The sequence below is a fragment of the Aedes aegypti genome, chromosome 3 (assembly GCF_002204515.2).
Source record: "Aedes aegypti strain LVP_AGWG chromosome 3, AaegL5.0 Primary Assembly, whole genome shotgun sequence".
NCBI classification, from domain to species: Eukaryota; Metazoa; Arthropoda; class Insecta; order Diptera; family Culicidae; genus Aedes; species Aedes aegypti.
In genome coordinates this window covers 296635055-296650841 of record NC_035109.1, presented here as the reverse complement: position 1 = coordinate 296650841, position 15787 = coordinate 296635055, and the positions used below count along the sequence as shown (strand labels likewise).

The 15787-nt window shown below is 39.0% G+C and overlaps 2 protein-coding genes across 2 annotated transcripts in view; both read right to left on the bottom strand.

The window, feature by feature from the left end:
- LOC5578235 (hyaluronidase A) overlaps positions 1 to 15787 on the bottom strand; it is a 195576-nt gene that overhangs the window by 98748 nt on the left and 81041 nt on the right. The gene's annotated exons all lie outside the window — the stretch shown is intronic.
- On the bottom strand, positions 1839 to 4060 carry LOC110679503 (jerky protein homolog-like). Its single transcript, XM_021854298.1, has one exon. It carries the CDS (start codon positions 3529 to 3531, stop codon positions 1957 to 1959), a length of 1575 nt encoding a protein of 524 aa, XP_021709990.1. The 5' UTR covers positions 3532 to 4060; the 3' UTR covers positions 1839 to 1956.

Below are 15787 nucleotides of genomic sequence, written 5' to 3'. Positions count from 1 at the left end.
ATCCAAAGGAAATCTCGAAGTAAATTTCAAAGCTTCAAAAGAAATTCCCAGTGAAATTCCGGGGAAAGCTCCAAAGATAATTCCAAAGGAAATTCCGAAGATCAAAAAGTAATTTCAAATGAAATTCCGAATACAATTTCGAAGGAAATTTCGAAGAAATCTCCAAAAGAAACTCCGAAGGAAATATGGAAAAAAATTCCAATGAAAAATTCCAAAGAAAACTCCATAAGAAGTTTCATTGAAAATTACAATTTCGAAGAAAATTCCAATGAGAAATTCCAAAGTAAATTCCGAAAAAAATTCAACGGGAATTTCGAAGAAAACTGCAAAGGAAAACTCAAAGGAAATTCAGGAGAAAATTTCGAAGAAAATTCCGTTGAATATTTCAATTTTGAAGGAAATTTCAAAGGAAATTCCCAAGCGTATGTTTGAATGAAATTCCGAAGAAAATTCCAACGAAAAAATATATAGGACATTTCTGGAAGGAATTTCCCGAGGGAACTTCCTGAACCAACATTATTTCAAAGGAAATTCCACAAGAAAACTGGAAAGAAAATTTCGCAGGTAATTCTGAGGAAAATTCCAGCTACTGGAAGGAATTTTACGAAGGAACTTATCGAAAGAACTTGCTAAAGGAGCTACCTGAAGCAACTTCCTGGGGGAAATTTCGATGGAAACTATTTTCTGGAGGAGCTTCCTGATGGAACTACAAACCTGATAGGGGGCCGAACTTTTCCGATGAACAGCTGGAGGTGGAGGATTTTAGAAAAAAAACTTACGGAGCTGTGAGATGTAGGCCCATTCACATATTTCATAACGCTGGTGGGGGTGGGTGAGTGTAAAATGTTCTTACGAAATGCGTTATGAGGGGGTGGGTGGGAGATGAAAATAGCCATTTTTGGCGTTATGAAATTTGTGAATAAACCCTTTTGGTAAGGCGGCGTCCATTTATTACGTAACGCAAAAATTGGAAATTTTTAACCACCCCTCCCCCTACGTAACGCTTTTTGTAAGAAAATTTTAAACATTTGGTATGAGCCGCAACGCTTGAGCCTACTCCCCCCCTCCCCTTAGAGCGTTACGTAATTTGTGGATGCCGCCTAAAGTACAGGGTCCGTTCGATTTTGGCACGGTTCAGTTTTGGCACGGTTCGATTTTGGCACGGTTCGATTTTGGCAACATACCGTTCGATTTTGGCACGGTTCGATTTTGGCAACATACCGTTCGATTTTGGCAACACCGTTTTTTTCTTTCAAATCAAAAGTATGTATCATTTTGTTTTAAATGACTTAGGGGCTGTCCGTTAACTACGCAGACCATTTATTTTTGGAATTCTCAAACACCCCCCCTAGTACACTTTTGTCCATACAAAAAAAAAACATTGTATGGGCAGTAGACATCGGCCAACCCCCTCCCCAAAGTGTCTACGTAGTTTATGAACAGTCCCTTATGTTTTAGTGTTTAAAGCGCTGTCTATAAACCATGTGGTCTCATTGTTGGAAATCTCAACCCCCTCCCCCTTCCTTATGGTCTTCTGCCTGTAATGTAGTTTTTTTTTTAATTTGTATGAATCATTGTCTTTGGTCTGAACCCAGAACATCCTTCCGCGCCCCTTCAAAATAAACCACGTGGTTTATGATGGGTTCACCATTAACGTCGTAGTCATATTATTTTCCATGGATGCGCTTTCCTCCTTGTTTTTTGTCTTCTTTTTTTATTTGAGTGATCATAGTCTTTGGACACACTACCCCTCCTCATTGGTTCACCACGTATAGTTCACTAAGGGATTTTTAAATGATTTGTCAACTACTGAAGCAAACCATTGCCTTCTTCTTAGAACAGACCCTCACCCTTGTCAGATTGAAAGAAAACAGTTTTTTATTTTTTTTGCATGGTTTATTCAGTAACAATTCAAGACAAATAAAAAATTAAATTCGGAAAAGTGTTTACCAAAATTCATTCATCGTTCAAAGACATCTGCTGAGCTTTAATGCGAATCTTTCGAAGATGCAAAATATCAGCCATATCCAGATGTTTATCTTCGGCCCAATCAATGATTCGATTCAAATCGTAAGCAACCTGCTGTGTTCGTGTCAGCTGCGGCGGTTCAGCAGGAATCAATCCTTCCAAAAATGAATCCTCGTCTGTTCTTTCTTCTCTGACATCGATATCATCGTCTTCGTCACAGTCATTTGTTCCATCATTACGAACTAGAGCAATAATGTCAGCATCGGAATAGTCATCCACGCAAAGTTCTTCCTCATCATATTTCACTGTTTTAACTGCTTCGGTGTCTTTCGGTGAGTTGAACAAAATTTGCAGAGGGACATCATCTTCATGCAGTAGGCTCGATCCAACAGTCCATCCTATGTTTTTCCAAGATCTTTGAATCGCTTTTTGGGAAACGTTCATCCAAGATTCGTGTAACCAATATGAAACATCTTTCAGATTGATCTTCTTAAGCCGCTGTTCGCTGTTATCAGGGTCACAGATAATGTCCATGTAAAGCATCTCTCGGTATTTCGTTTTAATGATTTGGATTACTTGTTGATCCATGGGTTGCAGAAGTGGTGTAACATTGGGAGGTAAGAATTTCACTTCAATCAGGCCGTCGGTTGATCTCAGTTCATGTTTGAAGTGGTGTGCCGTGCAGTTGTCGAGGAGAAGTACAGCCTTAGGTTCGATTTCAGCTTCTTTGCTGAAACGTCGAACATTTGGAACGAATGATTCATGGAACCATTTTTGAAATATTTCCCTCGTCATCCACGCGTTCTTTGAAGATGCGTATTCAACTGGAATTTCCACGTTCTTAAAGGCTCTTGGTGCTTTCGATCTACCGATAACGAAGATCAGTAACTTATGGGTTCCTGATGCGTTGGCACATGGCATAAAAGTTATACGATCCTTAGCCGTCTTAAATCCCGGTGCAGAATCTTCTCCATCGTGAGCCAGTGTATACCCAAAGAGGGCCTTGTAAAACAGAGCCGACTCGTCAGCATTGTAAATTTGATCTGTGGCTAGCTTTCGCTGTTGAACGTATGCCAAAAAATCATTCTTGAAGGGCTCGACACTGGAGGCATCACAAGACAACTTCTCCCCCGAAATTTTCAGCCGCTTGATTCCGTGTCGTTTTTTAAAGTTCCGAACCCACGTTTCACTGAACTTAAAGCTGTCATCGACATCGAATTCATTGGCGAAAGTTTTGGCCTTTGCCAGAAGTAAATTGTTCGTCACATTTTTACGTTTAGATCGCATTTGGAGGAACCAAAAAAACAAGGCCTGCTCCAAATGATGATGCTTGCCAAAGGAAATATATTTTGCTTTAGATTTTCGGTGTCCTTTGTTGGAAGCAGCCTCCAACAACTTCTGCTTCTTAAGCTCAATCTTCCGTATTGTGGCACGATTAACACCATATTCTTTCGCAAGGACAGTTTTGTTTTCTGACTGATTTTCCAACTTACTGATGATATCCAGTTTTTGCTTCAGCGTTAAGCTCTTCCGCTTCGGCTTGATCTGCGCAGAAAACACCATTTCCTGCCAAATAGCACGATGAATATCAATTGATACACGTAAAATCTTACTGTCTCACCAATTTTTGTTTTGAATTTAGATGCACCAATAATGCTACACTCGATTTTAAGCCTTAACACGTATGTAGAAAAGCAACGATTGAGGAACGGAAGCGGCCAAGACAAGTGTCAGGATCAAAACAAAACACGTTAGTACTATCTTCACTTCGGTACCGGAACTAATATATGCACATGAAAACATTTCTACTTAAAACTGTGCAAGAAGAGGGAGAATGGCAAGGATAATATGAGGCTGTCAACTAAAGAGCTGTCCAAAAACTACGTAAAAATGGAGGTGTACGGAGGAGGAGGGGGGTTTAAGTCTTTGGTCGATGTCAACGGTGCATACAAATAAAAAAATGTATTAAAAAATGTTTTGTAAACTTCTACCCTTCTCCTCCCCCCTTTTTGGTCAAGTTGTTTATAGGCATCCCCCAATTGGTCAAAAATTTAATCGTTTGCAGCATAAAAGTATAAATTAAAAAAAAATGTGAACAAAAAAAACCGTTCGATTTTGGCACGGTTCGATTTTGGCAACACGAAATTCACGAGCTTGTTGCCAAAATCGAACGGACCCTGTAATCAAATAAATGTGATAAGAATAAGAAGAAGTAAAAACATAATATCTGCTGCCAAACAATATCATCATAACATCCAGTTGCATCCAAACATATACACTATCAATTTTAGCAAGGTCTTACGTAGTTTGTCATCAACAAATTACGTTGTAACGTGGCTAGCCACGTTTGGTAAAGAAGTTTTCATTTGATTAAAATACGAGAGTTGTCTGTTGATCAGTAACGCTCTGAAATGTTTTACGCGTAATATTTCACATAAAAAAAACATTTCAACAGCTTTTGTCGGGAGCGCTAGAAAAGCATTATTTGCTTCAAGATTGAACACTACAACGGCATTTAGCATTGTCAAAATGGTATAATCATAGTACCGTAAAACGGGGTAACTTTGATAGTTTTTTTTCGAAGAATCGAAACTTCAATATTTATGCATTCTGTTTCAAAGAATAACAATTTATATTTTTAAAACAAGTACTGGCATCCTAGTTGTCGATTGCACTTGATAGATTGCCAAAAGATTTATTCTGAATAGATATATTATTTTTCATATGATCGAAAGTCAGTTTTCTGTTTTGGGGTAACTTTGATAATGGAGTATAAATCGAACAAAATTGAATGAATTACGTAACATTTATAGGGTGTTGCATACCTCTAGGCGTTTAATGCTACATGGAAATTTCTGACTAAGATTACAAAAATGGTCCCAGTTTGTAAAAATGGTTTTCGCTAAGAGATTTGAGACCGAATTCATGTTCTACTATAACTAGGCTGTCAAGGATAAGTGACGAACTCAATATGACTTCATCAAATAGTAATCGTAGAACAGATTGTTTGTAAGCGTTGCAAAAATGCTGAAATCTTATAATTTTTTAATATTTACATATAAATTCTCAAATGCACTTGATTCCAACGAAAATAGCTTTGGCATGAAGTGTCATACTGATACTCTTTACTTTTGCATTCGTTTTGCTTAACTGATTAATAGAAACTTCGTTATTTCGTTTAATATGTTGTGGGTCTTGCACTATCAAAGTTACCCCGTTTTACGGTATTCATTTCGGAGATTTTACTTTACTCATTGATTGAAAGTACAAAACATGATGTTTGCATTGATTGCACTCGTCATATACGTCAAAATCGTAGAACATGATCTATCATGATATCTTCCTCAGTTTTTCTTAGCTTTCTGATGGAGATCTCAGAATTCAAAAAGATTCAAATGGTGGAAAATCGGTTTTTATGATGAAATTTAAAATGGCGGCCAAATTCAAAATAGCTTTAATTTTTATGATAGCTTTATCCTTTCTCTATATGATGCAACTAAACTTGCTATGTGTTTAAAGGGACATATCATATGATCTGTGCTATTAAATTGGAATTCTAACGATGTGTGTCGATGGCGGAATGGTTTCAGCGAGAATTGCTCAAATACCCATTATAATCAATTAGGAAGCTATATTTACGTCAGTGATTCTGACTTTGAAAAGGTTTTGTAAACTCTCTCGATAAAGACCATTGATATGCATCGAAGCGAATGATAAGAATTATAAATATTTACCGCAGAAGAAAAGCTTCTTTCACTTAACTAGAAACTTAGCAAATGAATTGAATCGAACTCATCAAAGTTACCCTCCAAGTTTTCGTCTATTTTTGACAAAACTTTTTCCTCTCTGAAAATAACCAGATTTGCGCATTGTGTTTTGTTTTATGATTGAAACATAATTTCCACCCACCGCCTGAGAGATGTCACTCCTGCCGGGCGATACCTAACTCAAATTTGAAGGAGCAACATACCTAGAACTAGCACACAACACCGAATGATGAAATAATAGATCCCAAGAGTCTGCTCTGAGACTGTCGTGGGAAATGTTCTCACAACGTGTCTTGAAATGGGGTTTTGGGGAGAAAGGGACACAGTGGAGTGTGGAGCAAATTTTTCAAATTTGTGGGATCTTTAGCACAAATTTTTCGGAGTTTTCCAAAATTTCTGAGATATTTTATGACAACTGAACATGAACATGAGTTGCTACTACGCGATTGACCATAACAACCAATCAAAATTGCTCAAGGAACCAACGGAAGGAGGTTGGGAGTAGTAGAAGCTAGAAGCTACAAGATAGAAGATTGAAACTAGAAAAGACTAGAAACTAGAAGCGAGCAGTTAGAAGCTATAATACAAGAAGCTAGATTATAGCTTCTAGCTTCTTGTATTATAGCTTCTAGAAAATAGGAGCTAGAAGCTACAAGCTAAAAACTAGAAGCTAGAAGCTAGAAGATAGAAGCTAGAAGATAGAGACTAGAAACTAGAAGCCACAAGTTAGAATCTAGAAGCAAGAAGCTAGAAGCTAAAAGCGAAAAAATAGAAGCTAGGAATTTGAAACAAGAAGCTAGAAGTTAGAAGATATAAGATCGAAGCTAGAAGGTAGACACAAGAAGCTAGCAGCTAGATGCTAAAAGCTAGAAGCTAGAAGATAGAAACTAGAATCTAGAGGCTAGAAGCTAGAAGCTAAAAGCTAGAAGTAAGGAGCTAGAAGCTATAAGATACAAGCTAGAAGGTAGAAACAAGAAGCTAGAAAATAGAAGATAGAAACTGGAAGCTCCTGGATGTATCCAGTCCCATTCTCCCCGCACACCGAACAAGAAGTCGTAATTTAATTAAAACTATTCTACGTTGATTTTTGCGTTGGGGCGGGGACGCAGTGGGATGTGCAATTCGAAACAACTTTTCCTGTCGTGTGGTCTTGCCGAGCTTCCAGCTCTCCGATTCGGCTTTTTCCTAATTCGAAATGGGAAACTTTTGCGCTCGTGTCGGAAATTCGGGGTCGGAGTGTCACACAAAGCGATGATGGGAATGTTATTTTTTTGAGGCGGCTTCTGCGGAAACAGTTACACGAGATCTGACGACGATGTCGTAGGTGTGTTTTCCCAAGGCAAAGTCTAGATAGCTGAGCTTGAGAGAATGATATCGGTTTCAGTTAGCTGTCTGAAGAGCTGATTTTGTCAGAACTTTGAAACTTAAGTTTCAGATTCCGCCAGAAGAGTAATTCATTAGCATTCTGTTGGTAGATTCAAAGAGTTAGTGTACACACTTGCAAACGAGCCACTGAAAAGTGTTGTTAGTCATTACCATCGTCACTGAGTGTAACTTCTCCTGGAATTAATTAACTCTTCAAAGTCGAAAAACGTCTTTTGCTCACATGTACAGAAGACCAGAGTGGCAGAGCACGTGTAAACGGTACGCTTGTTCCAGTGAGCGCTGGTGAGGGCTGGTAGCGGTCACTATTTTAATGCAAGTCTCAATTTTGAATGGTCTACCACAACCAGAACCAGAACCAGAACCAGAATCAGAAGAAATCTTCTGAGTAATATCTGAAAGAAATTTCGGAGAAATATGCAAATTTTTCCACAGATTCCTAAAAATTTGTCTAGTGACTCCTCCATAGATTACCTTTAGGAGTCTTCAAGGATATGCTTCAGGACATCCACCTTGAATTCCTCAGTACAATATCACAGGAATTCTTCAGATATAATTTTCTCTGGAATATCTCAGGGAATTATCATGCAAATTTCTCCGGAGATACCTCTTTTTTTACTCCTGCGATTCCTATGGGTATTCCGGAATTTATATAGAAATTTATCTTAAAATTCATTCGGGAATTACACGAAGAATTTCTTAGGTAATCTTTTCAGGGATAACTGCCGGAATCTTAGCGAATTACTCCATGAATTTTTCATGGATTTATTGCAAGATTTACTGTCAGGATAGCTGCAAAGAGCCTTGCAAAAATTCCTCTAAGAATTCCTCCACTTATTTCTCCAGGAAATCATTCATAAGTTCTTACGCGAATTCTTACAATTGTTACAAGATTTCCTTCAAAATATTATCCATATAATCCTCTGGTAATTCTTTCAGGAACTGCTCCAGTAATTTTTGCAGGAATTTCCATGGAAATATTTCTAGTTATCTATGGAGGAATCCCAGAGGAATTGCTGAAATAATCTACGGTCTTGGAGAAACTCCAGAAAACATTGCAACAAGTATCTCTGGGTAAGTTCCTGGATATTTACCACTCCCCAAAAAGTTCGAAGAAATTCCAATAGATACTTAAGGAGGAATTCATAGTGGAGGATCTTTCAGCGGAATTCATATACAAAGACTTTCCGAAAGAACGTCTCGAGAAGGCGAGAAAAGGATTGTTCGGAAGAATTCTCAGAGAAAGAACTTTAGGATGGTTGAATTATTTCAGGAAAAACTCCTAGAGAAACTTCAGAAAGAGTTTTCAGAATAATTTTCAGTTAAACTGCTGGATAAACCTCCAAAAAACTCCAAGAGGAACTTAAAGAGCAATTCCTAGAGGAACTCCTATAGGAGCTTCTGAAACAACTTGTAGATAAACTGCCAGAGAAACGTTTGGAGCTGTTCCTTCCAGGGAACTTCTAGAGAAACGTCCACAGGAACACCTCCAAGAGAAACTTCCAGAGCAATGCTTTGAAGAACTCTCTGAACAATTCCTAGAGATGCTTTCAGGGAGGCTTCGAAGCAACTTCTATAGACATTTCTGCTGGAATCGTAGAGGAACTTTCGAAGAAGCTCGTTGAAACTTTCTTGATGAACTTTCGAAGAAACTCCTAGAGAAACTTCCGGAGGCACTTCCAAAGGAATTTCCAGAGGTATTTCTAGAGGAACTCTTAGTGCTATTTCTGAGCAATTCCTAGAAGAACTTCAGAAGAAATTTCTATTGGAATTTCCGGTGGACTCCTGAAGAAACTTCCGGAAAAATTCTTCGAGGATCTACTGGAACTGCTGAAAGAACTGGAAGATATTCCGGAGGAGCTCTCAGAGGAACAACTTCCGGAGGATCTTCTAGAGGAAACCCCGGAGCAAGTCTTAAAGGAACTTTACATTAACTCCTAGAATACTTCCTAAGAAACTTCCGGAGTAACTACTACTGAAAAACTCCTAGAGGAATTCCTACTTCCCGAAGGAACTTCTAGAGGAACTCCTAGAGATGTTTCCGAAAGAACTATTGGAAGAAGTTCCTCTAGGACGTTTTTGTAGGTACGCCTAAGCTCTAGACACCTAAGTCCTAGAGGAAATTTTGGAGAAATTTCCCGAAGGAATCCTAAGCGAACTTCCGAAGAAACTTCTATTGAAATTTCAGGAGAAAATTCTACAGGACATCAGGATCAAGTTCTCAGGGAATTACTTGCAAAACTTTCGAAGATACTCCTAGAGGAACTCATAGAGGAATTTCCAAAGAACTTCTATGGGAACTATTCGTGGAAGTCCTAATGGAGCTTCCGCAGGAAGTTTTCGGAGAGACACCTAGACTCTAGACGCCTAGGCCTTAAAGGAAATTTTGAACAAACTTCCGAAGGAACCCCCATAGAAATTTCAGGAGAAAGTTGTACAGGAACTTCTGGATCAAGTTCTGGAACTCCCAGAGGAGCTACAGAACTCTTAGAGAAATTCTTAGAGCAACTCGTTGAGGAATTTTCGGAGCAATTAATAGAGGAGCTTTCTAAGGAATAATCAGGGGAATTTGTATGAACTATTATAGGAACTTCCAGAGGTATTTCTGATGGATCCTCCGACGAAATTCCTAGAGGAACTTCCGTATGAATAGCTAGAAGAACTTCTTTTAAAAATTCCAGAACTATTCTTATATTAAATACCAGGGTACTCCTATCAAACGATCCTCCAGGGAACTTCCAATGGAACTAACAAAGTAACTCCTAGAGGAATTCCTAGAACAACTCGTAGAGGAATTTCCTGAGCAACGCGTAGAGGCATGTTCGGAGCAACTCATAGAGGAACTTTCAAAGGAACTCCTAGAGGAATTGGTAGGAGCTCTTAGACGAACTTCCAGAGATATTCCTAGCGTATCTTCCAAAGAAACATCTAGAGAAATTTCCGGAGGAACTCCTACTGGAACTTCTGGAGCAATTCTTAGAAGAACTTCCGGGGAATTTCCAGAGAAATTTCCGAAGAAACTTTTTGAGGAATTTCCAGAGCAATTCATAGAGGAATTTACGGAGCAACTCGTAGAGGAACTTTCAAAGCAACTTCTGAGGGGGACACCTGAGCAACTCATAGAGGAACTTTCAAAGAAATTTCTATGGGGAATACCTAGAGTAATTAGTTGGAACTCTTAGAGGAACTTCTAGAAGTTTTCCGTGTGGATGTTCCGAAGAAACTCCAAGAGGAACTTCCAGAGCAATTCCTAGAGGAAGTACCGGAGGTACTCCTACAGGAACCTTTGGAATAATTTGTAGAGGGGAACTTCTAGAGAAATTTCCGAAGAAAATCCTAGAGGAATTTCCAGAGCAACTTGTAGAGGAACTTTCAAAGCAACTCCTAGAGAAACTTTCAATTGAACTCCCAAGGGGAATACCTGAAGAAATTTTTGGAGGAACTCCTAGATAAGCTTCCAGGGGTTTCCATTGAGGAGTTTACGAACAAATTCTTAGAATGCATTTCTTCAGTAATTGACGTATATCCCGGAATTCTTCTAACAATTCCTGGTTGAACACCTCTAAATATTTCTGTGAGAATTGCGCAAAGGAAATTCCTAGAGGAGGAATTTTCGGTGGAATTTCTTGAGGAGAAACTTCTAGGTACAATCCTAGATGAGCAACGTCCAGAGGTATTCTAGAGAAGCAACTGCTAGGAAGAGGAAGGAAGAGAGTAGGAGAGCTAAGAGTAGGAAGAGCTTCCGAAGGAATGCCTATAGGAGGCTAGAAAAGGAGAAAATCCAGAGAAACTGGTAGAGAAACTTCTATAGTTCCATCTGAAAAAAAACGCATAAAAAATTACGAAGCAATTCTTAAATAAACTTTGGGAGTGAATTCTAGAGGAACTTCCAGAGCAACTCCTAGAGAAACTTCCGTGGGAATATCTAGAAGAACTGCTGGAGGACATTTCAGAACAATTCCTTTATTAAGCTTCCAGAAACTCCTATTCTATTTCTTCAAAAACTTTCAAAGCTCTTACGAAGATTCTTCAGAGAACTCCACTAGGAATTTTCCAATCAATTCGTAGAGGAACTTTCGGAGCAACTTATAGAGTAACTATCAAAGGAACACCTAGAATAATTTGCAGGAACTGTTAGAGAAACTTCCAGAGATATTTCTAGAGGAACTTTCGTAGGAACTTCTGGCGCAATTCCTAGTGGAACTTCTAGGGAACTTGAAGAAACATTTCGTAAGAAACATCTGAAAAATTTTCCAGAGAGAGAATGTACGAAGCTACTTGTGGAGGAGCTTTCGAAGCAAAAAAGGAAATTTTGGAGGAACTAGGAAGTTTTAATAAAGGAACTTCTGAAGGATCTCTTTGAGGAACTTCCAGTGGAACTTTTCTACGATCTTATGGAGCAATTGCTAAAGGAGTTTATGAGAATCTTCCGGATAAAGCGAAGCTTTCCAGAGGATTCTCCAGGGAACTCCCAGAGGAACATCCGAAGTAACACTTAGAGAAATTCCCAGATCAACTCCTCTAGGAATTTCTTGAGCAACTTGTAGACAATATTTTGGAGCTACACACAGAAGAAGAAGAAACTTTGAGTGAATTCTAGAGGAACTTCCAGAGCAACTCATTGAGAAGCTTCGGTGGGAATATCTAGAAGAACTGCTGGAGGATATTCCAGAACAATTCCTTTATTAAGTCCCAAGAAACTCTTATCCTATTTTTCAGGAACTTTCGGAGCTTTTACGAAGGTTCTCCAGGGAACTCTTCTAGGAATTTCCTGAGCAATTCGTAGAGAAACGTTAGGAGCAACTCATAGAGGAACTTTTAAAGGAACACCTAGAGTAATATATAGGAACTCGCAGAGGATCTTCCAAAAATATCCCTAGTGGATCTTCCAAAGAAACTCCTAGAGGAACTCTTAGAGGGACTTCCAAAGGTATTCTTTGTGAATCTTCCGAAGAAACTCTTAGAGGAACTTCCAGAGGATCTCCTGCAGAAACTGCTTGAACAATTCCTAGAGGAACTTCTGGGGAACTTTTAGAGAAGTTTTCGAAGAAACTTCTGGAGGAATTTACGGAGTAACTTCTAAGGGAAACTCCTAGAGAATCATCTATAGGTTTTCATGAAAGAACTTCCGAAGGAACTCCTTGAGAAACTTTTGGAGGAAGTCTCGAAGGAACTTGAAGGAATTTACAAAGAACGTCGGTTGGAGGAAGCGCAGCTCTCCAAAGGGTCTTCCAGGGAACTGGCAGAGGAACTTTTGAAGTAACTCCAAGAGAAATTCCCAGAGCAACACTTAGAGGAATTTTCTGAGCAACTCGTAGAGAAACTTTCGGAGCAACTCATAGAGGAACTGTCTAAGGAATAACTAGAGTAATTTGTAGGAACTCTTGGAGGAATTTCCAGAAATATTCTCGTAGGTCTTCTAAAGAAACTCTTCTATGAGGAACTCCTACAGAAACTTCTGGAGTAATTCCTAGAGGAACTTCCAGAGAACTTTTAGTAAATCATAGAGAAGTTTACAAAGCAACTCGTAGAGGAAATTTCAAGAGGAACATCTGGAGAAATTTCTGGAGGAGTTTTTATAGGTTTTTGTGAAGGAACTTCCGAAGGAGCTCCTAGAGGAATTTTCTGAGCAATTCGTAGAGAATCTTTTGGATCAATTCATAGAGAAACTTTCTAAGGAACGTCTAGAGGAACTTCCAGAGGTATTTCCAGTGGATTTTCATTAGAAACTCCAAGAGGAACTTCCAAAGAACTCCTACAGGAACTTCTGGTGCAATTCCTAGAGGAACTTCTTGGGAACTTTGAGATAAAATTTCCGGAGAAACTTTTGGAGGAATTTCCAGAGCAACTCATAGTGGAATTAACGAAGCAACTCGTAGCGGAACTTTCAAAGCTAAGAGTATCTTCCATAGGTTTTTATCAAGGAACTACTGAAGGATCTCTTTGAGGAATATCCGAAGGAACTCCTATAGGAACTACTGGAGCAATTCCTAAAGTAGTTTACGAAGAGCTTTTAGAGGAAGCGGAAATTTCTAGAAGATCTTCAGGGAACTTCCAGAGGAACTTCTGGAGTAACTCTTAGAGGAATTCCCAGAACAACTCTAGAGGAATTGTCCGAGCTACTCGTAGAGAAAATTTCGGAGCAAGTCATAGCGAAACTTTCTAAGGAATACACAAAGGAATGTATAGGAACTCTTAGAGGAACCATTACAAGCATTCCTAGTGGGTTTTTACTTTTTTTAGATAAATTTCCAAAGAAACTTCTAGAGGAATTTTCAGAGCAGCACATAGAGGAACTTACGGAACAACTCGTAGAGGAACTTTCAAGGAGGACATCTAGTTGCACTTTAAGAGCAACTTTTAATGGGAATACCTAGAGGAATTTCTGGAGGAACTCCTAAAGGACTTCCTAGAGGTTATTCCTATAGGAACTTCTGAAGTAAGTAGATGAAAAAACCGAATTTAGTACTATACCATTTAATTCCACTAGAGTTTGTATCCTTTGACAGATACTAAACAGCTCGAAGATATATTATCTTCTGAAGTAATTTCTAAAGGAATTTACGAAGAACTTCTAGAGTATTCGGAGCTTTCTAGAGAATACTTCAGGGAACTCCCAGAGGAACTTTCGAAGTAGCCAAGAGAAATTTCCAAATCAACTTCTAGTGGAATTTTCTAAGCAACTCGTAAAGGAACTTTTGGAGCAACTCGTAGAGAAACCTAGAGACATTTCTAGAGGAACTCGTAATGAAGAGGTGATCCTAGCGAATCTTCCGCGGAAATTCCTAGACATTTTCAGAGCAATTCTAGAGGAACTTCCGGAGGAGCTACTACAGGAACTTCTAGAGCAATGCCTTAAGGAATTGTAGGGGTACTTATAGATAAATTTCCGAAGAAACTTATAGAGGCATTTCTAGACCAACTCTTAGAACAAATTACGGAGCAACTCCTCAAAGAAATTCCATAAAATAAAATTTTAATGGTTCTCTTAGGAGTATACCTAGAGCAATTTCTGGAGGAACCCCTAGGGGAACTTCCAGAGCTTTCAACAAGGAACTTCCAAAGGAGCTCCTAGAGGAATTTCTAGAGTAATGCCTAAAGAAAATTCCGGAGGAACATCTAAAAAAGCTTCTGGAGCGATTTCCAAAGAAGTTTACGAAGAACTTCTGGAGGAACTGGCGGAGAAACTTCTAGAGAAACTTCTGGGAAATCTCTTAGAAGAATTTTTGACGAAACTTCCCGAAGAATTCCTTATGAAACTTTTGAAGTAACTCCCCAAAGAGCTCCTGAAGAAACATCTTTAGAAACTTCTGGAGGAACTCCAGAGGAGCTTCCGCAGGAAATTTTCGGAGGAACTTCCAAAAGAATTTTTGCAGGAACTTGTGGAAGAAATCCTAGGGGAACATCCAGAGGAATTCGTAACAGATCTTCTGGAGGAACTTATTGATTAATTTCTAAATGAATTTCTTGAGTAACTGTTAAAGCAGCTCCTAGTCGAGCTCTTGGAGGAACTTCTGGAGCAATTTTCATGGGAGTTCACGAAGACCTTCTAGTGGAACTTGCGGAACTTGCGGAGATACTTCCGGAGGAACTCCTAGAGAAACTTCCAGAACTTCCAGGAGAACTCCTATAAAAATTTCTACAGAAACTTCTAGAGGAGCTTCCCAAAGAACATCACAGGAGATTTCCATAACAACTCCTAGTAGTGGAACTTCTGGAGGGACTCTTACTGGAACTTCTAGAATAATTTCTGCAGAAATTTCTTGAGGAACTTTTGAAGGAATTCCTAGACGAACTACCAAATGAACTTCTGGAGCAATTTTCGATGGAGTTTACGAAGAACTTCATGACGAGCTGGCGAAGAAACTTCTGGAGGAACTCCTTGAGAAATTTCTAGAAAAAGCTTTTAGAGGAATTTCCAACGGAGCTTCCGAAGAAATCAGGAGCTTCTGGAAGAACTCTTAGGCGAGTTTCCAAAGGAACATTTTGAAAAACTTCTGAAGGAACTCCTAAAGAAGCTTCCGCAGGAAATTTCTAGAGGAACTTTAGCAGGAATTCGTGGAAGAATTTCTAGGGAAACTTCCAGAGGAACACGACGCGGAGCTTCTGGAGGAGCTCATAACGGAACTTCTGGAATAATTTATAGAGGAACTCCTTGAGGAACTTTTGAAGGAACTCCTAGACGAACATCTGGAGGAACTTCTTCAGCAATTTCCAAAGGAGTTTATGGAAAAACTTCCGGAGGAACTCATAGAGAAACTTCTGAAATATCTCTTAGAGAAATTTCCGACGGATCTCCTAAAGAAATTCTGGAGAAACTTCTTAAGGAGCTTCGGAAGGAACATCTTGAGGAACTTCTGGAGGAACTTTCCGCGGGAAATTTCCAGAGGATCTCCTAGATGAACTTTCGCAGGATCTTGTGGAAGAAATCCAAGGGAAACTTCTGGAGGAACTCTTACAGAAACTTTTGAAGGAACTCTTAGACGAACTTCTGAAAGAACTTCTATAGGAAATTCTGAAGACATTTTTAAAGGAGTTTACGAAGAACTTCAAGAGAAACTGGCGGAGAAACTTCCCGAGGAGCTTTCAAAGGTACATTTTGAGGAACTTCTAGATGAAATTTCACAGGAACTAGTGGAAGAATGTTCACTTGATTCCTGTTCGGTTTC

Bases quoted from the DNA above. Each gene is read 5' to 3' on its own strand.
- LOC110679503 (XM_021854298.1), bottom strand. From the start codon at position 3,531: ATGGTGTTTTCTGCGCAGATCAAGCCGAAGCGGAAGAGCTTAACGCTG.